The 27,551-nt window shown below is 43.6% G+C and overlaps 1 protein-coding gene across 2 annotated transcripts; it reads right to left on the reverse strand.

Moving 5' to 3' along the window:
• Positions 1-964: 964 nt before the first annotated feature.
• On the reverse strand, positions 965-27,175 carry LOC143119552 (carboxypeptidase Q-like). Of its 2 annotated transcripts, none has more exons than XM_076281131.1 (8): positions 26,893-27,175; positions 25,332-25,770; positions 23,949-24,156; positions 23,163-23,370; positions 5,220-5,331; positions 4,651-4,742; positions 3,483-3,684; positions 965-1,439 (listed from the first exon to the last, which is right to left on the reverse strand). In XM_076281131.1, the coding sequence occupies exons 2-8, from the start codon at positions 25,768-25,770 to the stop codon at positions 1,279-1,281; spliced, it is 1,422 nt and encodes a 473-aa protein (XP_076137246.1). In that variant the 5' UTR covers positions 26,893-27,175; the 3' UTR covers positions 965-1,278. The 2 variants fall into 2 exon arrangements, with proteins under 2 accessions (XP_076137246.1, XP_076137245.1); XM_076281130.1 differs by lacking the exon at positions 26,893-27,175 and adding an exon at positions 26,068-26,122.
• Positions 27,176-27,551: the final 376 nt, after the last annotated feature.

The raw sequence follows: 27,551 nt of genomic DNA on the forward strand, positions 1-27,551 counted from the left end.
TGAGGCATTTGACCTGGGTAGAGCACTGTGCTCTCTGAGTGCCCTTCCAGGTATTAATGCGATCCACTCTTAGTTTCGCTTCTGGTAAAGTTATTTTGAATCCAGGGAACTTATTTGAATGGCACCCTCTTGCCCTCAAAAAATATCCGGTAAAAGGAAACACGCATGCAGCGGCATCAATGCACAAATACCAGGAAATTGGTTTCTTCCCCTGGCTCAGAGATGCGAATGCCAAGTTTGTCCTTTGATAACGCAGTGTGGCAAAAAACAGAATGGTTTGACGTGGCCATGAGTGTTCGGTCCGGTTCCTCTTTTTGATACTGCACAAGACAGCATCTTCAGGAAATCCACTAGCATTCCTGATTCCCATTACGAAAACTGATGTCCAGTTCTCCCATGACTAAAGACAGTCATGTTTTTTTTCCTTCCATATAACTGGCAAGATCTAGTCAGTCATCGCAGCCACCAACCTGTGACTGTCTGAGGTCCTTACGTCTTGACGTACTCTTGGTGTACTCTTACTGTAGTCTTATCATCTGATTTACTGATTTAATATAGCAAATCCATTTCTACAGCATGAACAAACTCTGAGGAGATGAACAGATAGAAGACCGACAGAGGGACGCACAACAGAACAGACCAGGCATGTGAGACTTGGGACCAGTGGGACGCACAACAGAACAGACCAGGCATGTGAGACTTGGGATCAGTGGCGTCATGTCCATCTGTTCTCAAGCTAGCATGTGCCAGCCCAACTGTTTTGGATGGGGACGGGGTGTTCTTCGCTGCATTACTGCAATATACAGTGTATACACACACACACACACACACACACATGTATATATATATGCCTTACACTAGATTTTCACCTAATCTGGCCATGCCCATACACCATTGGGAAGGCACTGGTGTTGTACAGACTTCACATCCTTACTTCCACAGAGATGGACAACTTACAATCCGCCTTTGACAACAGCATTGATTTTATTCCCCCCAAAAAATATATATATACCCACAGAACACCTGTTTACATACACTGCTTTTAAAGTGTCTAAACATCTTCATGGTGCTCTAGTCCAGAGCTCCACAGTGTTCCTGCAGCTGTACAGTCCTATACTCCGATTACAAGAGGAAAAGCATGGCATTTGTGTCCAGTCAAGTGACCTCTGGTCCCATGATACAAATGGACCCAGTTGAAGGCATAATTAAACATGGAGTAGTGATAAAAGGTGAAGGGCTGAGAAGATCCAGTAGTGCGAGTCCTCCTGTTGTCCAGCGCTACCTTGGGAGCATTTCATCCAGGTCAGCCACCACGTAGGTCACTACAGCCCACAGGGCTGAGCAAAGGTTCATCTCCACTGGGCTCTGCACGGTCATGGTGTCTGCTTCAGTGTGGTGGAACCAGAAATACTTGGAGTCGGCGGTGTGAAGGCTTGCCCCTGGGGAACACATGCACACAAAGATGCAGTCAGTCAGAGACACAAAACAGGGATAACTGAATCATAGGATGGGCATTGAAACCATGGAGGAGGTCAATTGAATTTCAACACTGTATCCTGCCACTGATTGGAATAAATCAGCTTTTTGAAGTGCTCAACACTGCTCAGCAGTAGGGGTGTCACGATTCTCCAAATCCTCGATTCGATGTAATTTTCGATTTTAAAGTCACGATTCGATTCGATTTTCGATCTTTTTCAAATATTACTATTAATGCATTCCTTATATGTTATTTACTCTTTTTGGTCTTTTCCTTTTCTTTTTCGGGGGGCTTTTATTTTGAAACCGCTTTAAAACCCTTTCAACCGCGAGGTTGTAATGTAAACAGAATAACATTAGGCTAAAAAAGAGACGTACATATTGAAATGAAACACAGAATGTTAATTTGATTGTTTCAGCACACTCCGAAGAAGAGACCCAAGGTTAGTGTTCATGGAATATGTAAATGTGCATTTTAAGCCTTAAAGTAACTTTGGACTGTAATTAGACCATCTTTTCACTTGCTAAGTTGAGTAGGCTAAGTTTTAATTGACGTGAATTAACGAATACTTCCACACCGGTGATTTCAAAGTAGCAAGAGGGGCTTTGATTTCGGTAGGTTGATGTGTAGGCCTATATTTTTTAACTGGCTGCAGCCTAAAATTAGAGGAGTGTTGACACTGCAGTTCAGCACGTGCATGTGTGTTTGTGCGTCTGGGCATACATGCTGGACGTGACATTGGGGGTGTGGCTGCATCGTCGATTCTACTTTTAAGTTCGAAGTTCGAGATTGAGATGTAATTTCGATCGATTTCGAAATAAAATCGAAATCGTGACACCCTTACTCAGCAGTTACTTGTAGGTCCCAGCATCCTTGCAGAGAATGCCATCAGAGATGCTGTACTATCTTTACAACACTGGTTTTCCATTTGGTCTTTTCAGGGGCAGACAAGTTGTCTACACAACAAAGTTGGTTTACAGTCTTAAGTGCTCTTTTTAGGGGCCAGTGAAAGTGTACAGGAAAGGATGTATTCAAACAAGAGCTGTCGCATGTGGTTGCACTTAAAAACTTTCATTTGCCGAGATCTCTACTGTTTCCATATGGAAAGCGCTTAATCCAGAAACATCAATAACCCACCCCTTCATGTTTCTTCCCATTTCAAAAACAGAAAGAAATGCTTGTGTGACTACCCCCGACCCCCCCGCCGCCATAATAAGAGACAGCTTGTTGTGGCTTTTTCCGAGCTGATCAGCACCAAGCCCGAGATGGGATGGGAGTGGAGTGGAGTGCCACAGGGCTGAGGTATTCACATGGAGCCCGAGTGCTGTGGACCAGTACGGCTCCAGGCCCTCTGACTGAACTGCGCTGTAATTGACAGGTATATGCTAAAGAAATCCGAAAACTGGGGGGGGGGGGGGGGATTATTTAAAGTCAGGCATTTCTGCACTGGGAGATGTTTATTCAGCTGGTCCTGTGATTCATTTGTTTAACATCAGCTTTGAATAGTCTCGGAGCACAATGCCTACATTTCTTACCACCTCCCAACAAAGGCCACTCTCAAATGTGAGGTAAATAGTGCCATTACGTGCATAACTAGGGGAGGCTGATATGGATGTGCAGATAGCCGATGGAACACTCCAACGGTTTAATTAACAGGGTTTCTGCGAGGCGCCTACAGCCAGGTTAGCATAGTAAAAGCCTTACAGACAGACCATTTACGATAGGATCAGCCTATAATGTAAAATTAGAGACAGCACCGAATTCAGAGCACAGTTGGGTTTTGCCTCTCATCACCCCCATAACAGCTACCTCTGCTAATAACGTTACCGCTGAGACACTGCAGGTTGTCCTTGCCCGTCCCTAAAAAAAGAGCTTATTGAAACAGCCGCGAGGCAGCCACAGGCAGAGGGCAAAAATGTTCCATTAGCACAAGCGGTCCACTCTTCACTTTTATGATCTCGCCTCGAGAGTTCAAACACACACACACCTCAGCGTTCAGACTCACCTGGCACGCCGGCCTGCATCCACATGTTTATATCCGTGCCCTCGCCGTGCTCCTCCAGGGCCGTGGTGTTAATGGCCGCCAGCAGCCCCACCACTTCCTGCATGATGGCCTTGGCCTGCTTGCTGCCGGTGAACTGAAGGCCCAGAGGGGCAAAGGTGCCCAAATCTGACTCCATTACCAGGTCAAAGTTTGAGATGTTTCCCTTGAAAAAGGAAAAGCAAGAGACACTGCTATAAAGTAATCATTATAGCAAAGCTTCAATGCTCAAATATGTTGCCCGTTCCTGAAAACAACCTTGGCTGAGGGATTAAAGGCAGACATTTACGCAGTGTATCTATTAATATTTAGTTCCTACCAATTCCAATGTTATACCAACATGGTGTGATGAATCATTGTTGACTTACTGTATGGCTTCTCCATTTAAAAAAAAATAAAATAAATAAAGATTGCAAAGGTAGACTGAGCATCCATGCAAAATTGGGTGAATACAATAGGCTAAAAACTAAAGTATGATCTGAATTATGTGGCTGAAATGAGGACTCGGGCAAATCCTGTATCGGTCACCTCATTCCAGAGAGCCTATGTAAAGTCTGCTTGCTTCAGACTCCAGGCTCCTCGTCCTCGGCGAGGAAGGAGGGATCGGAGGAAATGTAATCCACCCCCTCATGGGAGAGAGCAGCAGAGCATGTGGGTCAGCCGCCAAATCCAGAACCCAAGCCCTCTCTGGCCCCAACACCACTGGCCTGGCTGATTAGACCCCAGGATCAGGATAAAGCGCACCAAAGCCACAGAGCTTCAGGAGAGTATAGAGTTGCAGTGTGGCTGGCTATGCAATGGCTTTGTTAATCATTTCATGCCACAGCGCATTTCAGTATGGTCCTCAACCCTGACAAATACACTTAACTGTTGAAATTGCCATTAAAGGAGCTACTGGTCCATAATGGCGTTTAGAAATGGAGGATGCTTTAGTTAAGAGCCAAGCCCAGGCAAAGGCCATTTTGAAGCTCTTTAGTGGCGAGAGGAGCATTCCCATGGTGCTACAGAATGATGAGGCATCTGAATAGTGACTTTTCCAAGCATAGGGCTACGCCACCGTGTCAACAACCTGTAAGGATCAGGAAACAATGAAAAATGTCAATTATTCGAAAGAGGTCAATTATTGATTTACCTTATGTCTCTCAAAGTACTGGCTGGCCCCAACACCACCTGGTTCTTCAGCGTTCCAGAGCACCATTCGGATTGTTCTCTTTGGACGCAAGCCTACAGACAAATCAGATAGTTCAGCACAGTAACGGCACAGTCTTCCATAACCATGGCCACAACACAGGAGCACACAGCTTTACACTGTATAAAGTGTCGGCTCCAGTGGTCCTCTAAGGGAGATTCCAAATGAGGCTATTAGGGTTTGGACAGAGGTGAGGCCAGTCTGCTGAAACACCACTTTTACTTTAATTTCATTCCCTTCACTGTGCAGAGAAAGAGAAAGAGAGAGAGAGAGAAAGAGAGAGAGAAAGACTAATGAGGTTCCACATTCACCAACTCGTCAAAAGGAGTTTAGGCCAGTTTTTCCACTGGAACACATTTTTCACAGTTTTCAGACAAGACTTCACCAAACAGGCTTTCAAACTTTCATTTAATAATCAGACCACATGGTGGCAAATGGCTACTTGCAAGGCCTAACTAGTAATCTTGCAAAGGCTAAGCAATGGTAACCAGCTTAAAAGTAAACAAGCTCACCGAGGTCCCGGAGCAGACTCAGGGCCTCCCAGGAAATGGCAACACCGCCGCCATCGTCCATGACTCCCTGCCCCACGTCCCAGCTGTCCAGGTGTCCACTCAGCAGCACCACCTGAGCGGGAGAGAAAATAGCACCTGTTCCATCTGTGTGTGCAACATTCAAAGATCAAGGCTTTTTGCCATCATAACATACTTTAATGGAATTGTGTGCAGTGTAAGAACCTATACACTTGGCACACACATACACACCTCCTGAACTAAATAAATGACTGGAACAGCAACAACTGTAGTCTCCGGCTTAGAAATGTGATGAAAAGAAATTCAGTAGGTACCAGCCTGCCCAGAGTCAGAAAGAGCACGTTTCTAAATCTCTAATGATGCCGGCTGCCTGGTGTCAGTGAGGAGATCAGAAGCGGAGCATGTGGAGCATGTGGAGTGTGTGGAGCGTGTGGGTCAGCGGGAGGGCTCCGCCGAGCAGGCAGCACAGCGCCGCGTCTCCCGACACGGGTCACCAGCAGCACCTGCAGGAGCCACTCGAGCATGGCCTTCAGAGAGGGGCCCAGTTAGCTACACTCCTACCAACCCGCACGCAGCCACGCACGCACACGACTAAAACAGAACATAGAAGGCAAAAAAGGATCGACTGCACTCAACACAAAAGAATGTTCCAGATGCTGTCACATTCTGGACACATGGATGTTGACAATGAATATATGGGACAACATCAACACACAAACATGTAGCTAAAGAGGTCAAAAACAAAATTTGATATGTTACAGTGCCTCCTTGGAGTAACTGGCTATGAAGTAAAAAAAGAATAAAATAAAAGATTAAATTAAAAAAAAGTCAATGGATCTAAAAGGCCACACAGATAATGAGCATAAAATGACTCCCTCAGCACCATGAACAAAGAACATGTTCCAGTGCACAGGTGCAACACTCAGGGCCCCAAGAGACTGCAAGCTTCCAATTCAGCAAGTGTTGATTAAGATGTAGAGATGGTAGAGGCAGAGATGGTCAATTCAACATTAATCAGCTCATAAATATTAAGTGTAAAGTTTTATGAACTACCATTCATTCATCATTGACAACTAAATCGCCATCAGTAACATCAATACACAGACAAGAGATGGAGGAACTAGAGTAGGAGTAGTGAGCAATAAGAATAGAGTGGAAGTGTCCCTGCATTGCCTACTGCTGCTTCAGACGCAGAGCCAGAGTGCCAGAGTACATCTTTTTTGGTCTCTTGGGTTCTGCGGGGGTTGCCAGATACTTCGGGGGCTGCCAGATATTTCGTCATGCATACACACAGAGGATAGACTTGGCCGTCTCCACGACGTGATTCTTGGAGCTCCAAATCCAACATCCTGCAAGACTCATTCATCACGAGGGAGCCACCAGCATACTGGAGGGCAGAGCCAGCCAGCCAGCACAGGACAAACAGCAAAACTGCCCACCACTCCCACCCCATGGACAATACTTTTTTTTACAGTCATTATTCAAAACAAAATATAATCTTTTGAAAAGACACACAAAAACAATGTTGACAGATCTGCCAATTGAGCCTCAGGGCTTTCTTCCCCGAGGAAAACTTTAGTGGTTAGAAGTTGAGAGTGAAGGAAAATCCCTGTGTGGCGCTTGACTGTTCAAAGAGAATTGCAAATAGGCCTCCTAAAATGACAAAGACTTGAAGAGTTTGAGTAGCGGCGGAGCCTTGGCCGCGTCCAGCCCAGATATGGCATTAAACAAGGCCTGGCTTCATTCTCCACATCTTATCTTGCAAATTCTTCCTCAGTGACAGAATCTGAGGCAGTTACAGATAAACTTCTGTCAGGTCAGCCTGCACTAGCGGCCATTAACCCATTAGCATTGGCTCTGCTCTCCACACTACTTTCTTACACAAACTTTGGCTGTATGAACAAGTCAGGGGGGAATCAGAGTGTGCAATGACAACCAAGTTTCTTTGTACATGGTCATCTTCCTGTAAAGATCAGTCCAGTGTGCCCCTCGGCCCTCACTTACAACGTCCTGCATTCTGCCCCTCCACTCACTGCATTATTCATACGTAAAGTCCAAGGTGTAGTTGCTGGGGCAACCGAGAACAAAGGCTTCTTGATCAGCAGTCCTGTGGGTATTAGGGGTCTGTGTGGGGCTCCTGTAGCAGAAATCTCATGAAAATAAAAAGGATGCGCAGAGCTCTGCGACTCAGGAAAAGTGCTGCACTGCACTGCACTCATGTACAAAATAAAGCCATTCCTGTTTTAATGGAACCTGTATTCTGAATTGCTGCACTATTAATTCACAATTTGCAATAATGACTTGAGACAATAAACAGTAAATCTTTTCTTAACATATTCCCAGTACATGTGATTCTATTACCATTATAAGCAGAGACTGTTGCCTTTAACACATGTATATTGCAATTATTGAATAGAAAGCACACACACGGCATGTGTGAATGCACATAAATGTAGATGTTCTCTTTGGCCCGGAACACACACTGAACGCTTGTCTAAAGAGAATGTGACAGGAGCCACAAAACGTCCACTGGCTTGGCGAGGCCTGATGAGGCACTTTCATGTGGAACGAGACCTTGAAGGTAAACATCCTTTAGTGTACAAAAGCTGACGTGAGCCAATCTTTAATTACTGTTGCGGTCATGGCCAAACTTCAGCAAGAGCCTCTTAGCAGCTGATGTTGAACTTGGGGATAAAGGCAACACAGTAATACCTTGTAATGATCGGAGTTTCTCTCCCACAATCAAAACTTGACACCCTGTCTGACACACACAGTTCAGGCTGGACGTTGAGCTTAAGCTGATTCTAGCAGCTCCTTGTCCTTATTAAGCCTCCGAATGTCAAAGATAAGTGTCTGCGCGGATTGGGTGGTTAATTAAAAGGCTTTAGAACATAATTGGGAAAGTGGTGTTCTGGGTGGCCAAGCGAGTCTAAGGGCAGAGATGTGGCGAGAGGTCTCAAGAGGAGAACAGAAGCACCCCGCGCAGCGCTTTGTACTGTACATCCTCTACCACTCATCATAATCTCACATCACCCCCTGAATTCAAATAGGCACTTGAAATGAACAGGACAATAACTGAATAGGGACATGAGGGCTTCAGCAGCAGGAGTGGTTTTCAAAGGTATGCTTTGCATTAAAATACCATTCCATGTTCACGGTCAAAGTGAGAAGTCATGTCTTGCAGTGTGCCAGGATTCTATCCAGAGACCCTGTAGAATGCTGCTCCAAATGAAGTTTACCCTCCATTTTTGCTTCATCAACTCAGATCAACTGCATGGGTAACACACTATACTGTGTCGATTGGCATTGGGGAAGGAAAAGGTGCAGAGAAATACTAGAACTTTGGAAACTGTAAAAACAGCACACCATTTAGGATGTTCTTGCAATTCCTTTTGCGTCTCATCTTGAAGAGAAAACAATTAGAATGGAATGGAAATTTGCCTATTTTTGGAGATGAAAGTGCAATTTTGTCTGTTGAATATTAACAGTAGAACTGTGTGAAATTGGGGCTTGTTGAAACTGAAGGTGATCCTTCATGGGCAAGGCCTTTGGTATGTCTTAAGACAATATGGTCCGCATGCCCCTTATGGTAACAATTATGATATGAACACCTCATAGGCTGGAACACATAGTACTGAACATGTTTTCCTTCACAAAAACATTATGGGCAGTTAGTCTTCCCAGGGGTTAAAAGAATGTACACAATGTGCCTTGTGCCTTTTAGAGGACAAAATACAAAAAAAACAAAAAAAACAAAACACACACACCATAGATGACCTGACACACACACCCACACGGCCTGCAAAACATACACCAAAGTCCAAAAACATATTTGTGTGTGTACGTGAGCACATGCATGTGCACACACACAAAGAAAGTGTTGCTTATGGGAAGTGGGGGCTGCTGTTCCTGGAACCTCTGTGGCTTTTCCTGGGGGAGAGGGGGGGCAGGCACGCTGTCTAAAGGCTTATTTATGATTGCTTGTTCCATAATTACTATGCCCTCAAAAATGTGGGGGCTGTATATTAGGAAATGACCAGTCTATGGTGTGTTTGTTCACGGTCACCCAAATATTTTTTTGGACTTTGGTGAATGTTTTGCACGCCGTGTGTGTGTGTATGTTTTGCACGCCGTGTGTGTGTGTGTGTGTGTGTGTGTGTGTGTGTATATATATGTTTTGCACGCCGTGTGTGTGTGTGTATATATGTTTTGCACGCCGTGTGTGTGTGTGTGTGTGTGTGTGTGTGTGTGTATATATGTTTTGCACGCCGTGTGTGTGTGTATATATATATATATATATATGTTTTGCACACCGTGTGTGTGTGTGTGTGTGTATATGTTTTGCACGCTGTGTGTGTGTATATGTTTTGCACGCCGTGTGCGCACACACGCACACACGCACACACACACACACACACAAAGATGAAAGGACACTGGTCCACAGAATCACCTCAAATCAATGGATCTTACACCCATCTGAAAAAGTTCCCATGAGCAAGCAGATGTATTTGACAAGCCATCTCTTCACACGTCTACACATCTTTGGTTTGAGCACTTGGTTCAGACGGACACATCGGAAGACCAAAGTCCATCTATGAATAGACTTCCTCTTTTTCAGCACTGTGCACATCGTACTGTATTATTGAAGTGAACAGTTTTTGGATGATACTGATCAGTGTGTAGGGGCTGGAGGGTGGGCTTGTGCTGCTCTGCTCTCACCGTATGGCTGCAGATAGACATTTTAAGATAACAGTTGGTGCGGTTCTGAATGAGTGACATCTGGTCATTAGCCGGTCTCCAATCTTGATCCTGTTGTCCACTCCTGGCCTAGTCTGTATAGGACCACCTGTGTCCCCCCACCCTCGCGTCCTCTCGCGCTGCTGTGCCACCTGAGTCACCTCTAGCCATCAGTGCGTCCAGGCCCAGGAGTGCCAAGGCACTTGGAAACTTCAACAAGACTGGGCGGTAGCTCACTGAGGTGGGTCGCGCTTCAAATTCTCCAACGTATTCTCCCGTGAGTAAAGGATCTGCCGGCAGCACAGTGGAGGCACTCTGTTGTAAACTAAGAGAGCCATTTCTCCAGCCAGTTCTCTTATTAGTCAGTGGCCATACTGCTGCTAAGCAAATGTCACTTCTGAGTCACTTCTGGAGCGCTGGGTTTAAAGAGGCCGAGTAGGTCAATGTGTTGACTGGTCATACATGTGCAGTCCTTCAGGATGTACCCACGCACGTCTGATGAGGGGAACCGCATGTAGACGAACATACCGAGGACTGACCACTTCCCCTCGCTACACCATAGTACTGACGCACACAAGAAAAACACTAGTTGGTAAGTGCTTTTCTGCACTCAAGGTGCAATTCTGTGTTGAGCAAACTTTTAACAGAATGGCCTTGTCAACATGCACTAAAGATTTGGTTTTAAACTAAGCATTAGCTTTCACATTCTTTTGCTTGAGTAAGGATCTCTGCCAAGTCATCGGAAATAGAGTTCTACTGGTCAAATCCCCCCTCCCTCTCCCCCTCCTCCACCTTACTCACAGCACAGGTTTGCCCTGAAGCACACAGCAAAAGACATTTGTAGTGAAACGACGCAGTAAAGTCGATACATTGTACTACAACACTGCAGCAACCAAGGGCTCTTCAGCCAGGCGACGGAGCTGTGAATCATGGGCAATCACAGCGATGTCAGAAACACCCACCAGCGCACATGACGAGTGGGCCTGAAACGGCTGTGCTAAGGCTTTCCACACGCATTCATCACCACCGCGCGGAGCCAGGACTTTCAGGGACTTGTGCCACCACCCAGTGATACAGGGATGGCGAAACACAGGAGCTCAAGGTTTGGGATAGTCACTAAATAAATGCCTTCCCATTGCACAAGAACCATAACAACTAGGGGGAAAAAATGTGACTAAGTCCCCCTCTATGTCATAGGCCTACTAGTTCCGCAAGAGACTACAGCTGAACTGATGATCAAACATGTAGTCACTGGTCTGGATGACTCAAGGCAATGAGACAACTTCCATTCCCACACTAACTCTTCTACGCATTCTAAACTAAATGGTGAGCACATGTTCGGCATTAAGACGCGTCCGTACTCGTCCACCGCTCAGCGGGAGAACAGACCGGTCGAGGCCGGAGCTCAGCCGGGTGCCACGTTGTGACTGATGAGTGTGGGAGAAGAAGTATAAACTCACTCTTCCGCTGTGGCTCATGTATAGTATACATCATTGGCCAGGAGCAACAAACAGGCACCCCCGTCCACCGCACACTGACCACCACTTTTGTGCCGTCTAGGCATATAAACAAGCAGAAAAGCCCACGCTGGAACCCACACAGCCACTGCAAGCCCAGAAGAGGCATAGGGGATGATGGAGAGGATGTACTGGATGACCATCCCAACTGGAGAGGATGAAAAAATAAACACACAGACAAATAAACTGTGCAGCACAACCAGGAGCCCTCAGTCTACTGATCCAAGAGACACATCAGTCAGCTGCTGTGGCACACAACTTAACACACTGAACTAAGGTTGTGTATAAACACAATGCTGAAGAGAAATGGACAGATCAGTGCATCACACTCCAAGTCACGATACAGTGAAAAGGAGTCAGATTATGATGAAGATATGTCCAATAAATAAATGTAAACTTATTCTCTACACAATAGCCTACACAATGACATTGCTCATGAGGACCATGGTGAATATTGAGATTCCTTTGTGATTATTCACATTCAGGAATAAGATGAGGTATCATTAATTTTAATTTGATGAATTCATATGAGCTTTTTTAGAACTCAGGTATAGCTTGTGTTTTGTGAAGTGATTAAAGCTCTTTAGTATATTAAAAACAAAAAGCAGAATATGTTATGACAAATCAGTGACATTTATAACTTCATCTATATGCAAAGGACTCCTCGCAAAAGTCAAAAGTAGGAGGCATGATTGTGATGAAATTTCATTTAAAAATCACACACATCTGAGGCAAGTCACCAGATCCAGCCGTAAAAGCTTTTCAAGGATACAACACTTCAGTATTCTTCTAGAAACTACCTGCTTTTTCCCTGGTGGCTCTTCTATTCTCAGCCTGTATCAGCGTGCCATGCATTATTTATGAAGCCAAGACCATCCCCACTCCCCACACAAATTAATGCTTATGACAGGCCAGATCCCCACAAGACCACAGCACTGAAGGAAAGCCACAACGCTTTCAAATGCTTAACCAGGCAAACAGCAGCTGAACTGTTTAAGGACTGTTTTCAAGCAATAGCCTGTGGACATGGTGCCAAAATTAGGATTAGGTTGCCGAATGAAATATTCCTTTCTGCTGTTGGTTTCAACACTGCTTAAAAAAAAAAAAAAAAGAAATCACAACAAACAAAGCTTTAGGGTGTTTACATTATTAACCAGCAGAGAAAGAAATCAATGCAGGTTTCACCTCAAGGCTGGGAAAGATAGCTGAAAAGCCTTATCTTATCAAACATGCTCCACTATAGACACTCAGCGGGAAATGCATGGCAAATTCATTTTCATAATTAAACAACTGGAGATACACGGTGCCTTTTCATCCTACTCTGTACAGCATCTCAGTTCCAGCAAATGCCCCACAACACTGACAGGGACCAATAGCTTCAATGCCATCTCCACAATCACCTGTGAATGTGAACAGGAACTGATGTTTACATTACATTTCCATTTAGTTCTTTAACGGACACTTCTATCCAAAGTGATTTATAAAAAAAAGGGAACAATCAAGGTACAGTACAACAAGGACATGTTAGTGCAGCAATATATACTACTCCCATAGGTGTCTCATTTATTACTTTTTAAGAACCCCTGTCTGAAGCCATGGCCCAGTTAAATGTACAAATGGTAGTGTCCACAATGTAAAACACGTTGTTGGAAAATCTCTCGAGCCACACTCCTCTTCGAAACGTGTGGTTTTGTTTTTTTTTAGCCAGGTTTCACTTCCATGTTGTTGCAGACTAGATGTCAGTGAGTCAAAAATTGAGCATCTGAAACCAGGAGACAGCCAATTCCCACCGTGGAGCTGTCTCTGGATCAGTTCTGGTGAACATTTGTCAGATCACAGCCAGCTGCAATGTGAGGACTGTGGCGTAGGTAGTGAAGATGACAGTGCAGTCCACCTGTAATTAGACTGAGAGGGAATCAGGTTTGCAGAAAGCACAGTGTGTGGAGGCGGAGGCAACGAGAGATGCTCAGAGATGGAGAACAGCCATTTAACTCTGACTCACTCAACAGACCAAGATTGCTAGTATGACACGCCATCGGAGGGTCTGAACGTACCAGAGCAGGTTCAATTGCAGCATGTTCCCCAGCTGATACAGTAGTGATGTATTCGGTGTTGAGTGGACAGTGATGGCCATGTTCAATAATACATGAGCGCAAGAATAAACTAGCAGGGCTACTTGCAGGGCTAGCGAGATAATAATAATCTGAAGCAAGGGGTTTGTCCAACATCTTCTGTGTGTACAGAGTGGAATGATGAGGTCCCAGAACTAAGTCCAGCAGCAAATGGGAGCAGCATGTTCTCACTCACACTCAGACAGTCTCACAAGAGCAGGTTGATTCACACTCCATTTCATAACTGGCAGCAGTAATTCCAAATGACTGCCTTCCAGTTGTGTAACGGGTAGACTGCTGACTTTTCATCAGAATTGAATCATTCTGAATGAGACCATAGGGAAGATTTGCAGAGCAGAGTGGATGTGTCAGTGTACCAACAATGGGCTTTGGTAGGGATGGAAATTCAGGGGTTGCCTACCAAGAGCTTGTATGCAAATGCATTCTTTGCAATGCAAAGACCTTACATACATATTTATCCAGAATAACTGGTGTGATATTAACACCTGATTTGTGCATTTGTGTTTCCTTGAGAAACACTGACAGTACAGCCAAAAGTGAGGCAAGTTGGCATGGTAGCTAATAAAATTCATGGAGGAAAAAAAGAGACACTAACATCGACAATCATGTGTTGCCAGTCACACATATCTAATATGGAAATCATTTCAAATAAATAATGTAAAAACTTTAAAAGGTGGACATGTTCTGGCAACTCAAGCCTATGTTTACAGTTTCACAATTGCTAAAACAAACCCCAAATCTCAAACTACATTCACAGAACCTCTGACAACCTCTGCAAGACTGAATCATCACCTCAAAAACAGTTGTACCAGGGCTCAAAACTAAAACAGTCTTAATCATCTCACAAAGCAGTCAAAATGAAACTACAGAGTAGTCATTAAACACTACATCAAAAAACAATGTTCTGGGCAGCTCATATAACCAGGAGAAAGTGTCATTGTTTATAATATACTAAATGTATTTTGCATTTAAAAACAAAACAAAGAGGTTCATAACTCAGTGGAGCCAACATTTACTGCAAAACCAGTAAAAAATAAAGTATTGAGAATGGGGGGTTGTGTTTACGGTTTGAGAAAAGGGTGGGAGGTTTCAAAAAGTGTTTTAGCAAATTGTGAAAAACTGTATAAAGGAAAAGACAGGCATTTCAGTACTATAAATAAGAAGTAGATTGCAGTCTACAGCCTATAATGTACTCTGAATGCCTCACTGATAGTTTCTATCCATTGTTGATATGAACCTGCACTGTTCAGCAACCTGTTTACACTCTGAACTAACTTATATTGGTTGTGTCACATCATTTGAAATGTGATCAATTCTGAGTGGTTCTGTTTAATGCATGACATTTGTGCTTTCTGTGTGTTCAGCTTTTGCCACTTGTAGTTACCATTTTGCATCCATCACAAGTGCATCACAATGCAAAATGTGTTTTATTGCATGAGAATGTGTTTTGCAAAGAGTCTGAGATCTGCAAATTGTGTTCAGGCAAATGAGAATTTGGTTCAGAGAATGGAGTTGAATATTTTAGCAATTGTGAAAAACTGTAATATGGGCAGGTGTTTCTGGTAAAGATTCACCAGAATTAACATTTTAGAACACAGCTGACATGACATGTTGACTAAAGAGGTCAGTAATAACAGTGCTGCAGTGCAAACCTAATGATGCACAGGTCATTTTTACATTTACAGTGTAGTAAAGTAACACCATGTAGTCATTTTACCTTCTTTTACAAACGGCGTCAAACCGCTTTTGACTTTGAATAGAGAATGGAGTTTGACATGGGCGATGTGAGCCTGGCTGATATCGCACTATGCAACACTGCTTCTGCGGGAGCAGCATGACCCTTTTCATCGGATGTAGACGAATTGCACATGCACATGCACGCACACTCTGTTAATATCATCTAAGGGGGGCGTCTTGTCCAGCACAGATGGGTGCGTATGGCACAGACTGTACTGTGGAGACAGATAGCACTGGACAGGCTGGGCGCCTCCATGACCAGTGACGTAGTGACTGAAAACAGATTTGGAGAAGGACAATATAATCTGAAGCAGCTGAGTACAACGCTGTGCTGTGGCATTACGCAGTTAGGGAGACGATAAGCAACGACGATATCAGCATTTTATAAAGATATCACATGTCTCCATGATACAAATTAATCAGACCATTTGCAGCCATGCAATCTGTCAGAGGTCAAAGACAAGCTGCCTTACTAACAGTAGTAACTTACTAAAGAGGAACCAACTCCAAGGACATGACAGCATGGCCTTGTCCTTTAATCAGTCATGACCAGAGGATTCTTCTAAATCTCATGACCTCATGAGATGATTCAAGTCAGAGTCAGGGCACATATTTGTACTGTCTGGCTACAGTGACGGCATGTTTCTCAGTATTACCAAATTCAAGTAGACTGCAAGTGGAATTTTTTTTTGGGGGTGACATATTTGGGAAGAGACAATTTTCTAAATAATTCAATTGTAGACCAACCCATTTCAACAGATTAAGACATTTCTCAACTCAGCAGAGCTGGAAATCCCTAAAACAGTATACTTGACATACAAAAAAAAAAGAAAAAAAGGTGATTCACAAAACACACCTTAAATGTATTGTTATTCAGTCTGCGGTTTCAAACATCTTGCTGATTCCCATGCTCCGTGGGCCCACTATGAAATGTGAGGCAATGTTGTGTTGGAGATAAGGAATTTAACCTGTCAGTAGGAGTTTGGGCCAGTTATCAGGTCAGTCTTTGGGAATGCACACAATGTACCATGATCAGGATCAAGGATAACGGTGACATTATCTCATTGAGTGCCAAATGCGTTGTGCCAAAAACGTAATATTACGTTTTTTGCTTTTTTTTTTTTATTACGAAACTAGACACTCTAACACACCTTATATGTGATTTTGGGAACTCTGTGATGAATGGAAATGAAATATATGACGATCGAAAACTCATGAAAACATGCAATCTGGAAATTTTATCTGGACATTTAATCTTAAAACTCTGCTTTTGATGGTTGCCGCTTTGGGTTGAATCAGTGACACAAGCACGTCAGGTCAAAACCAGGCCATTTTCGTGGGTTTATCACCAGGTGGCAGTCTCGGTAAAATTCCTTAAGGTATTGTCTGTATAAATCGTCTTGTAAAATAAACTACCAGTGCTTGTCAATGTCAAGGCCCTCGGAAGTCTACCAATGAAGTATGGAGCTACTTTGAGCCTCGTAAATGGTGTAAAACAGTGATTTATTTGCATGGCTAGGCCGATGCCCGAGGCACCACAACGAAACACTGTTGGTAGCATTGGCTAACTAGCGCCAGATTTCGGAGTGCAGGGGACAAGCTGAGGTGAGCTATGACACATACGTTCACACTCGGTATCATGTTTCAAGACACTTTAGGTCAAAATCACACCGGAATTATCCTTTAAAGTCTCACCTTTCAAACAAGTCATAGTATGTGTCCATAGCTATAACATAGAATACGCTGTGGCTCTAAAAAAATCGTCAACAATGATCAGAATTGCTGGCACTCTGGGCCAAAGCTTCCGAAAACAGCGCGGCATTCAATGAGTTAACGATACACTCTGAGCTAAAACAAATCAATCTTTGCCACATTTGATTACTGGTTTGAAGTGGCTCAACATGTACGGTTGATACAGAGATTAGCCCGCCTCTGACATCACCTTGTTCTGAACTGCCAACTCCTCACCACACGGTCTGTCTGCACCTCCTCCTTATCAGCAGACTCCCCTCTCCACCTCCTCCTTATCAGCAGACTCCCCTCTTCACCTCCTCTGTATCAGCAGACTCCTCTTCATCTCCTCTGTATCAGCAGACTCCCCTCTTCACCTCCTCTATACATCAGCAGACTCCCCTCTTCACCTCCTCTGTATCAGCAGACTCCCCTCTTCATCTCCTCTATACATCAGCAGACTCCCCTCTCCACCTCCTCTGTATCAGCAGACTCCCCTCTTCACCTCCTCTGTATCAGCAGACTCCTCTTCACCTCCTCTGTATCAGCAGACTCCTCTTCACCTCCTCTATACATCAGCAGACTCCCCTCTTCATCTCCTCTATACATCAGCAGACTCCCCTCTCCACCTCCTCTGTATCAGCAGACTCCTCTTCACCTCCTCTGTATCAGCAGACTCCTCTTCACCTCCTCTGTATCAGCAGACTCCTCTTCACCTCCTCTGTATCAGCAGACTCCTCTTCACCTGCTCTATACATCAGCAGACTCCCCTCTTCATCTCCTCTATACATCAGCAGACTCCCCTCTTCACCTCCTCTGTATCAGCAGACTCCCCTCTTCACCTCCTCTGTATCAGCAGACTCCCCTCTTTTCCTCCCCTCACTCCCCATGTCCTCCCCATGACGCTCCTTCTCACTCCCTCCCCATCAGCAGGTTTGCCACACATGCTGCCCCAGGGCCCTTTCCCTTCATTAGACTTCCCCTCACCCCATGGTGCGTCGGTCGGTCCTCTTTCCAAGTAGATGTATCAGGGATTGTGGGCCTGTGACCCCACAGATATGAACTCTTGATCCACAACATGAAATCTGCCACAGGGTGCTTAATGCCATGAAAGAACTCTTATACCAGAGTGCTAGAGTGCATTTGAAAGGAAATGCTAAATGTAGTGGAAGATGCATCTTCAGCAGAAATCAGTTCTTTTAGAGGTGTGTAATGAGGAGGTTGTAAATACAGTACCTTTAGAATACCTAAGGGAAGCTTCAGTTTAATATTACAAATTCTGCTTTAAGATGGACCAACTCTGATTGGTGAGCATGCCTGGTGCAGGAGGTGCCCAGCCCTCCTGTTAGGTGATCTCAACTGTCTATTACAAGGAGGATGACGAGAATCACAGATGTGACCAGATTAACCATTGGGACAGAGTTATGAGCTGCACCATTAATTGCAGCCTTTGCGATGAGCTAATATACAGTTAAGAACAAAATTATTCATACCCCTGGCAAATATTGATTTAAAGTTGATTTTCTCTTGACTGATATGTTTGTTCTGACTGAAATTGACACTGCCACATGCCTAAAGGTTGTAAGACAATGTGGTAGAAAGATTGAATCAAAAAAATAAGCATTTTTATCTTTTAACATTTTTATGAAACATGGCATGTCCAAAATGATTCATACCCTTTTAAAATAATCAATGGAAACATCTTCATTTGTCATCAAAGCTCTCGAAATGGTTCTTATAATACCTACCAAGCCTACCAAGATGGATTGAGGTCTGGACTATGGCTGGGCCACTCTAAAATGTTGATATTGTTCTTTGTTAAAGGGACACCAGGCAAGCTTGATGCTTTTTCTCTACGAAACTCCCCCTCGCTCAGGCTGAAGCTCTTTTCCTTTTCTTTGTGTCTTCCGTCAAGGGTTTTCGCTGCTTCTTCGCCGGCTCTGCCATTATACACACGTTTGCAACAATCTCTAGCGTTTCGTTAGCCTGCCTCTGTGCTGTAAACTGATCCTGCTTCGGACCGGCGGGTAGGATACACCGAACTTGCAAGTGGGATATTCTTCCTACAGGCAGTAGGGGCAGGCGAGAGAGCCTTCATTCTCCCCGTAATGAGTCATTTAACCATATACCGACTTACGAAGATGATTAATTATCACGAAAACGTTGCCTGGTGTCCCTTTAACCATTTCTTGCCTTGTTTGGCTGTATGTTTTAGATCATTGTGTGGTTTAATGGTCAAATGCCGCCTATTGTGGAAGGTCGCTCGGCACACTGCCTGATCTTTTCCTCCAGAATCTTAATGTAGCCCCTTGTTTTAGTGTTACCGTTCACCAGGTCCCGCTGGTTGAAAAACAACCCAAAAGAATAATTTTCTCACCCCCACAATTGAAATAGACATGTCGTCATTTGGGTTTGATGCTTCCTTTTTTTATGCCAATCTCAGGCCATATCCCTGGGTCAAAAAAAAATCCAGCGAAAGCCAAATTCTTTGTCCAGGTGTGCCATTATAAAGGATAAGCTGAGTTGTGCATGTTTGGAGAAGAGTGATCCATGATAAGCATCCATGATGACCAAGTGATCCATTTGGGGATGGGGTGAAAATTTCAACCACCAAAACACCATCCCCAAAGTGGAGAATAGCTATAGAAATGTATTAGTTTTGAGTGTTTTTCAGACAATGGGACCTGCTAAACTTATCAAAGTAAACGGTAACACTAAAACAAGGGGGTACATTAAGATTTTTGGAGGAAAAGATCAGGCAGTGTGCCGAGAGACCTGCCCCAATAGGCAGCATTTGACCATTAAACCACACAATGATCCAAAACATACAGCCAAACAAGGCAAGAAAAATAACAGAGAACAATATCAACATTTTAGAGTGGCCCAGCCATAGTCCAGACCTCAATCCATCAAAGTGAGCACAAGGCCAAAGTGATGGCAAATAATCGTTCCTGCCTCAAAACCCAGATTGCTGCTAAAAAGGTGCGGTGTACAATCATTGTGGAGACATGGAGAGGCTTGGTAGGTATTATAAGAACCATTTTGAGAGCTTTGATGACAAATAAAGATGTTTCCATTGATTATTTTAAAAGGGTATGAATAATTTTGGACATGCCATTCTTCATAAAAATGTTCAGAAAAAGATAAAAACGATTATTTTTTTGATTCCATCTTTCTACCACATTGTCTCAGGGTATCTGCACATTTTCTAAGTCCAAATTTAAAGACTTTTAAGACCTTTTTAAGACATCTAAATGGAAAAATTAAGACTATACCACGGTAAAAAAGATACATACGACAACTTAAAACTGTTTTATGCAATCGTTTTTTTTCTACTAATTTGAACACCCACCCCATTTTAGATGTCTACAGAAGTTACCAAATATATTTTGGCGAAAGACAATAATTGTGTATGAATTACCTTCACAGCTATAAATGTACATATGGCTGGCTGTACATATCTGGTTGTGCTACTGGCTGAGACTGACTGTATCTGACCTGTATCTGTAGTAGCTACTACAGATACAGGTCAGATACAGTCAGTGTCAGTGAGTCAGTGTACTGGACTGGATTCCCTTCAATATTTTTTCAAAGGTAGACTAAGCTATTTCAATATTTTAATAGGCCTACTTTATATAATTTACTATGTGCATCTATTGTTCTCTCCCATATGCAGCACAGCAAATCAAAGTTGATCCACTACTTGCACACCAGTTGTATTTAAAACAACCAAAGCTTGACTGAAACATTGTAAAACTATTGACTTGTTTTAAAAAAATGTATGGGAAAAGTGAAACCACCCCATCAATTAAGAGACAAGTCCTCCTCACATGTTCCTGCTGAAAAACTGCTGGTTTCATCTTAAGCATGCACGTATTACGCATTTTTTTATGTAGCCAACATTTTATGTAGTCACCGACATGCAGTTATATTTCAAAACTTTTGCGAAGTACTGGGAAATGCTGGCAAGCAAGCTGCAGACAGATATTACAGGTAGGCTATAGACAGATATTTACTTAGGCTAGGCCAGCAACACATGCTGGAGAGATGCAAACAGATCAACTTCACGTGTATTTCCTCCTGATTGCAAAAACGTTTGTTTTCTTTTTCTGTCGGTCCGTGGTTCCTTCATAAATTGTGCAGCAAATTATCAGACGAGTGACAGAAGCACCGGTCCACGCATAATTTGACCAGCAGTCTTCGTGTCCATAGTTTGTGAAACGATGCTGCGTCCGAGCAAATAAGATTCTAAGCCCAACGCAACTCCAAAAAGGAGGACAAATGAGCGTCCGGCTTGAGGCAGCGCCGGACAGGGCTTTTAAAATCCGTATGTCCGGCCTAAATCCTATCGCTAACTGGCCTAACTCTTTCTCCCTCTCACTCTACCGCTCACGGCTACCTGCGTATCTCTCAGGCCTCGGCTACACCACGAAAACGTCAGGCATATATTTACATATTCACTACCGTTTCATTTACCATTTCACACCCGTGAAAAACATCTTCACTCTGCAACCACTACACATTATAGTCACTTATAGCCTAAAGTTCCGTTTAAAAAAAATACACGAAACCGGGTGGAGACATTTCACTCGCTCTCTCGCACTCGCTAGCCTACACAAATTTAATACCTGCTTTTCAAAAATTCAAGACATTCCACACAATTTAAGACTTTTTTAGGCCTTAAAAACCGAAAGTTGTATTTAAGACTTTTTAAGACTTTATAAGGATCCGCGGGAACCCTGTGTCTTACAACATTTAGGCATGTGGCAGTGTCATTTTCAGTCAGACCAAACATATCAGTCAAGAGAAAATCAACTTTAAATCAATATTTGCCAGGGGTATGAATAATTTTGTTCTTAACTGTACTTATTCAAGTTCTGATTTTGATTAAAAATTGATTATTTGTGCAGCCCTATTAAAGACTATGGAGAATCGCTCCCTATGGGGGCATGCCTATATGAAAATGCTCATTACATTATATGCCTAAGAGAGGTATCAGAAAGAGTCCCTCACTTAAAAAAAAACACCATAACTCACATGCTGTTACACATGGAATTCAAATTTCCAGTCTTTCCACTGAACCCATGTGGTATTATATAACCCATCAAATACAGGAAAAAATGAAGTGAAAACAGACTGTGCAGGCCCATTTATGTATGTGTCCTCCAACTTCTCCAATTATTTAACACAATCAGCGCTTTTGACAAAATATAGGAAAAACAGTTCACTTGAAATGTCAGACACTTCCTTTTTCCCCCCCAAAGGCACCACGAGCCCTCCGACATCTCCAGCTGGGGAGGACAAGCGGACAGGGACAGGGACAGGGACACACACGCACACACCAATTAACACTTCAACTGATTGATTAGCTGTGTTAAAAATATAAACTTGCTGATCCATATCCAAGCTCTCAAACCTACTGCCAATCAATGCCAACCCCCCCCCCCTCAAATAGACTGATCATGTGAAAAGCAAAATGGTTTCTCGGAGCCTTTTCAAAGGCTCCAACAAGTCACTCCATGGTTAGAGCTCATGTATGCCTATGGATACATTTGACAGCCAGACCCCAGGAACCTTCCACTGATTGACAGGCAACTAGCATACGCTCCTCATAATTGGTTCCCTGGGGTGTCAGGGCCGACGTCATGAGGAGAGGAGAAACAGCACACATGCCAAGCGCATGTGACACTGGTCACCTGCTGATGCTCGGCTCGGCTGATGTGGATGCTGCTGCTGATAGTCTGACATGGTCTGTCTGCGGCCACACGCCATATTAGTCTTGGCCAGGCATGCGTCAGACTCAACGACCCGCCATGCAACACCGGCGCACCCACACCCACACACGTTTGCCGAGAATACACAAACACTCAAATATGAGGGCAAAAAGCCAGAACAATTGATTTGACATTGCCAATTGACATTACTGGACTACAGTTAAAAAATAAAGCTAAAAAAAAAAAAAAAATTCTTCAATTATTTGATATTTATTTTGCATTTTTTTTTATTTGATATTTATTTTAAGACTAGCTCTCGTGATCAAGAAAGTGACCTAATCATTGGTGTTGTCCTACCTGCTCTGGGTGCTCACTGCCCACCAACTCTGCCACCGTATTGAAGGAGTCGGCGTCAGGGAGCGTCTGGGCATCCATGTGGAGTCGCACCACAACTTTCTGCCCACGCCGAGCCATCCTGGCCATCATCTCAGCGTCCTCAATAGTGATGCAGGCCGTGGGGATCTGTACCACGCCAGGCTGGTACCACTGCCAACCAGTGTGTGGACTAAGGAGGAAAAAGATACATAAATCCTCTACAAACTCAAACCAACACTGAGCATTACATTATGCTTCGCTGCATTTAGTCAGTAAAGTCGGGAATTTCTCCTAAGCACTTCAACACATTAAATACTACTGTGACGATGATGCTTAAAAACTGTGGATAGAGCCTAAGATTGTCTCCCTCGGCTGATGTAAATGCAGTCACTGCATTGACAATGATCTAGACATGTGACAATAGAAATAGCCAGTGACAGGGATGACATTTGAAGCATATTGCTTTAACAAATAATCATCGATAGCCCTTTAGCCATGGGCCGGTAAAAGGGCAGAGAATCTGTCTTCAAACCTTGCGAGTACAGATTATGTTTAAGCACAACTTTAAAGCCTAACACTTTATTATTCATTACCACACTATCCTTTTCTGAGTCACAGGAATACCAGACTACCAGCCAACTATAAAACCCTACCTTTCTTAATAAAAATGTGTTGACCTACTAATACAATTAAATTACATTTTAGAGTTAATCATTTGGTAGATGAGAAGAATCAGCACTGAGAGAGCCTGTAGGTGTAGCTGCACACCTGTTGATGGAGAAAGGGGTGATGGAGCGGATGAGGGAGGCCACAGCTCCAACCTTAGCCGCTTCAGAAGCGCCGTTAGCACGATACGCCACAGTCTCTCCATAGCTCACAAATGGCTGATTGTACACCACGATCTTGCCTTTGGCATTACCCGCACGTCTCCTCAGTTCCTCAAAAGACTCCACCACCAGAACCTCGGCCTCGATTCCTGTGGTACGAACCCAGAGTGGCATGAACAGTACTTATGTTGATGTTCATTAATTCAGGCATCCATGGCTGCTATTAAAGATGGTTATATGCAGAGAAGAAAGCAGGGCCGCAGAAAGCCATACAGAAGTCCCATAAATCCCTAGTGCACTTTTTTGTTTGAATTAAACACCTTCTACACATTGCCTTCATGTTTATTATGCATCTATCTTTTAACCCAAAAAGTCATATTCCCCAATGATCATCCCCAGTAGCCTACACATCTTGCCCAGCAATAATTTGACCACTCCAAAACTGATGACCACTCCAGATGATTTTCTCCTACGCCTTTCCTGGGTCTCCATTAACCTTTACAAAGTTTCTTGATAGAATTTTAAGTGGATTGTTCCAATAGAGCATACACTCTGGCCAAGCAGTCCCTCAAGCAGCAAAGCAGGCCCAAACTAGATCGGCTTGATCTTCAGCTGCAGGGCTTTCCTCCTCCAAATCCCAAATCACTTTTCTGACAAAAAGCTCAATATTACTTGTCTCTCGGCAGAACAACTTCTTAGTAATGTGGTGGTTCAAAATCTTGCTTCCCTGAAGCACACTTGATTGAACTAATCTGGAACATGTTCAATTAAAGGTTTCGGTCATGTGATTCAGTCATGCCTGTTGGGGATTAGCAATGTAGGGGCAACAAGGCTAGCATTGAACCCTTATATTAAAGAATCCCTGTTGAAGGGGGTTTTCTGTTGTTGTCTCCCTCATGGACAGTATGAATGCCACAAGGGAAAGCATGTTACATGCATCATCATGAGAGGTGACATCGAGGAGTCAATGTACCTCCCTCAATAAACCTGAATGGTTGGGCCAAGACAGAAAAGACATTTCTCTGGCATACTAGAATAATTCATGAGAAATATTGCTCTGCTCTCAGGTAAACTCATAAAGAAACTTTGCCTACACAAATACAGCCTAGCACTAGATGAGAAATATTGCTCTGCTCTCAGGTAAACTCATAAAGAAACTTTGCCTACACAAATACAGCCTAGCACTATATAGTTAAAGATGAGTTACAGAAAGACAGGCCAGAGTTAATTTGCATGGCTCCTGCTGATAGAGCTAAATGTTTTTGCAAGGCCTGAAAATAGCTTTTGGTGATAACCTGGATAAAATTAACAGGTTCCTGCTTACCTTGGCTGGATGTTCCAACACTACTGCCCAGGCCCATAATAGCCATTGTGTGATTTCGTGGGAGGACCATCACTGCGCTCTCCTTGCCCCTGACCCAGTGCGGAATCTTCACCTGTTCTAGATGCACATTCTCCAACCCATCCTGAATTAGAGCGTTGTACATATACTTAATGGCGAGTTCCAAGTTATGCGATCCACTTATCCTGTTCCCCACAGTGTCCGTGAAGGCTGACAACCGGTCATAAGAGCGGTTCTGAGCCTTCCCATTGACGGCCAAATCAATGATTTTCTGGGCTACATCTCTGTATCCAGATATTTCTCTTGCGACTCCGGCAAGTGAACGAACATCACTGCTGGGTTTGCATTCACACAGGGAGGTGAACAGTATCAAAGGGAGCAGCGCACGTTTGATTTTTAGGCTGACGTCTGTGCCCATCATCTAAAGAGACATAAAATATACAGCGTTAAGGTGCAGTTAAGGGTATTAAAACAGTTTCTCTGGCGTGTTAACAATGGGCCTGGGCATCAATATCAATAATACAAGTTTCATCAAGCAACGCTGCAACCAGGAAATCACACAGGGAAATCGTGATCTGGTTCTTTCAAAATTGGCGTAAACCATCAAGCTCAGTAAAATATATCAATGTCGATGTTGTACACTAAATGAAGCATAGAATTAAAAAAAAAATTAGTCAGTCTAAGTTTATATTTTAAAACAGGATGCAATGCTTCAGACCTGCAATGTTTTGAAGACGTCCAAAAAATACGGCAAGTCACCCAGTACATACTTCAAATGACTTTAGCGAAACGCGAATTTATAATTCCCTCCTTAATTGGACGATTGACACAGGTGATGGCCTGAATTGTCGATGCGGACTGGAGATAATTACAGATTTGAGTTATATGAGTTATATTGTAGACTACAATGATCACTTTCGTATATTTCTGTCATGGATTATGTAGGTATTCGTTAAGTAAACATGCAGGCTGAGTTGGTTATGTATAGGCCAACATTTGGGTTGAAACTGCAGTTTTATATCTGGCTCTAAAAGGGGATGGAAAATGTGCAATCTGAGGGGCCGTGCACACGACGACGGTTTTTGTGAAACCGGTGAGGTTTTGTTAACGGTTACGCCTTGCATGTACCCGACGCCGGCAGTTTAGGAGGCTGAAACGATAGCTTTTGAAACCGGCTTCCGAAGTGGGAACTTCTGAAACCGCCGGTTTCTTTTACTGTCTATGGGCTAGACCGTGCCGTGTAGACGTGTGAAGCCGGCAATCCTATGACGACATAGCCAGCCCCACCCCTAACCCAGCCACGGCACTCGACCTGACATGTTGCTTGTCAAAACAAACCGAACCATTTATCATATTAAAATGTTTTTCTTTCCCCTGTCATGATTTATATGCCTATCAGCCTTTAGTGGCTAAGTTAGAAGCACACGTTAGCTTAACCTAGTTAAACATTAGCTTACTGCATGCTAGTGTTTTCTCCAGTGGTGCTCAGACCTAATGCAATGCGTAGGCTAAGCATTTGAAATTTCACATAGCAGTCACATACCTTGAAAATGAACTTTATTAGTTTAACAGTTGAATTGAAAACCGAATTGTCTGAAGTCTCCTTATTTCATGCGACTGCTTAACCAGAGCACTTATTAGACATTCTCTGGCTTAACAAACTGTTTCAACAATGTTTTCTTCTACGCGATTCACGCGAAAATATCGTGAAGCTTCTGCACAGCGGCGCCATCGACTGGTCTGGCATATGCACTACAGCACATTTAGCCGGTTACACCTCTGTGTGTACACGTGAGGTTTTTTCTTGCCGGAGTCGTTAAAGGTGTGAAAGCGGTAAGAATCCATCCGGCGGTGTCGTGTAAACGGCCTCTGATTGTGTGAGTGAAAGAGTGACTGAGTGGAGCCCTGATTTAACAGTTTTGTCACATAAGAACTGGGACAGGATCTCTTCAGTTAACAGACATGAAACATACACAATCTGAGGTTTCGTCTTCATCATTGGATTCCAATTGGTGGTGATGATGATGGTGGTGATGATGATGATGATACCCTTTCACAGAAGTGGATAGGCCTACTTTTACCTTGTGCTTTATGTGGGAGCAGCTGGCCTGGACCTTTTGCATATGCTCATCACAGCTCGTAGAGATCAATGGCTCAGTGGGGTTACCTTTTTCACACCCTGCACTCCGTCCCACATTGTTG

Source organism: Alosa pseudoharengus, unplaced genomic scaffold (assembly GCF_046254945.1).
Source record: "Alosa pseudoharengus isolate Yale_2024_CS ecotype anadromous, Long Island Sound unplaced genomic scaffold, YU_APseudo_1.1 YU_APseudo_1.1_scf_12, whole genome shotgun sequence".
Taxonomy (NCBI): Eukaryota; Metazoa; Chordata; class Actinopteri; order Clupeiformes; family Clupeidae; genus Alosa; species Alosa pseudoharengus.

What these genes read in the sequence shown, in the direction of transcription:
- LOC143119552 (XM_076281131.1), bottom strand. Translation starts at nt 25,770, where the DNA reads ATGATGGGCACAGACGTCAGCCTAAAAATCAAACGTGCGCTGCTCCCT. An exon ending in GAGTCTGCTCCGGGACCTCG is followed by an intron (nt 4,743 to 5,219) that starts GTGAGCTTGTTT and finishes ATTTGTCTGTAG; the next exon opens with GCTTGCGTCCAAAGAGAACA. An exon ending in AGTACTTTGAGAGACATAAG is followed by an intron (nt 3,685 to 4,650) that starts GTAAATCAATAA and finishes TCCTTTTTCAAG; the next exon opens with GGAAACATCTCAAACTTTGA.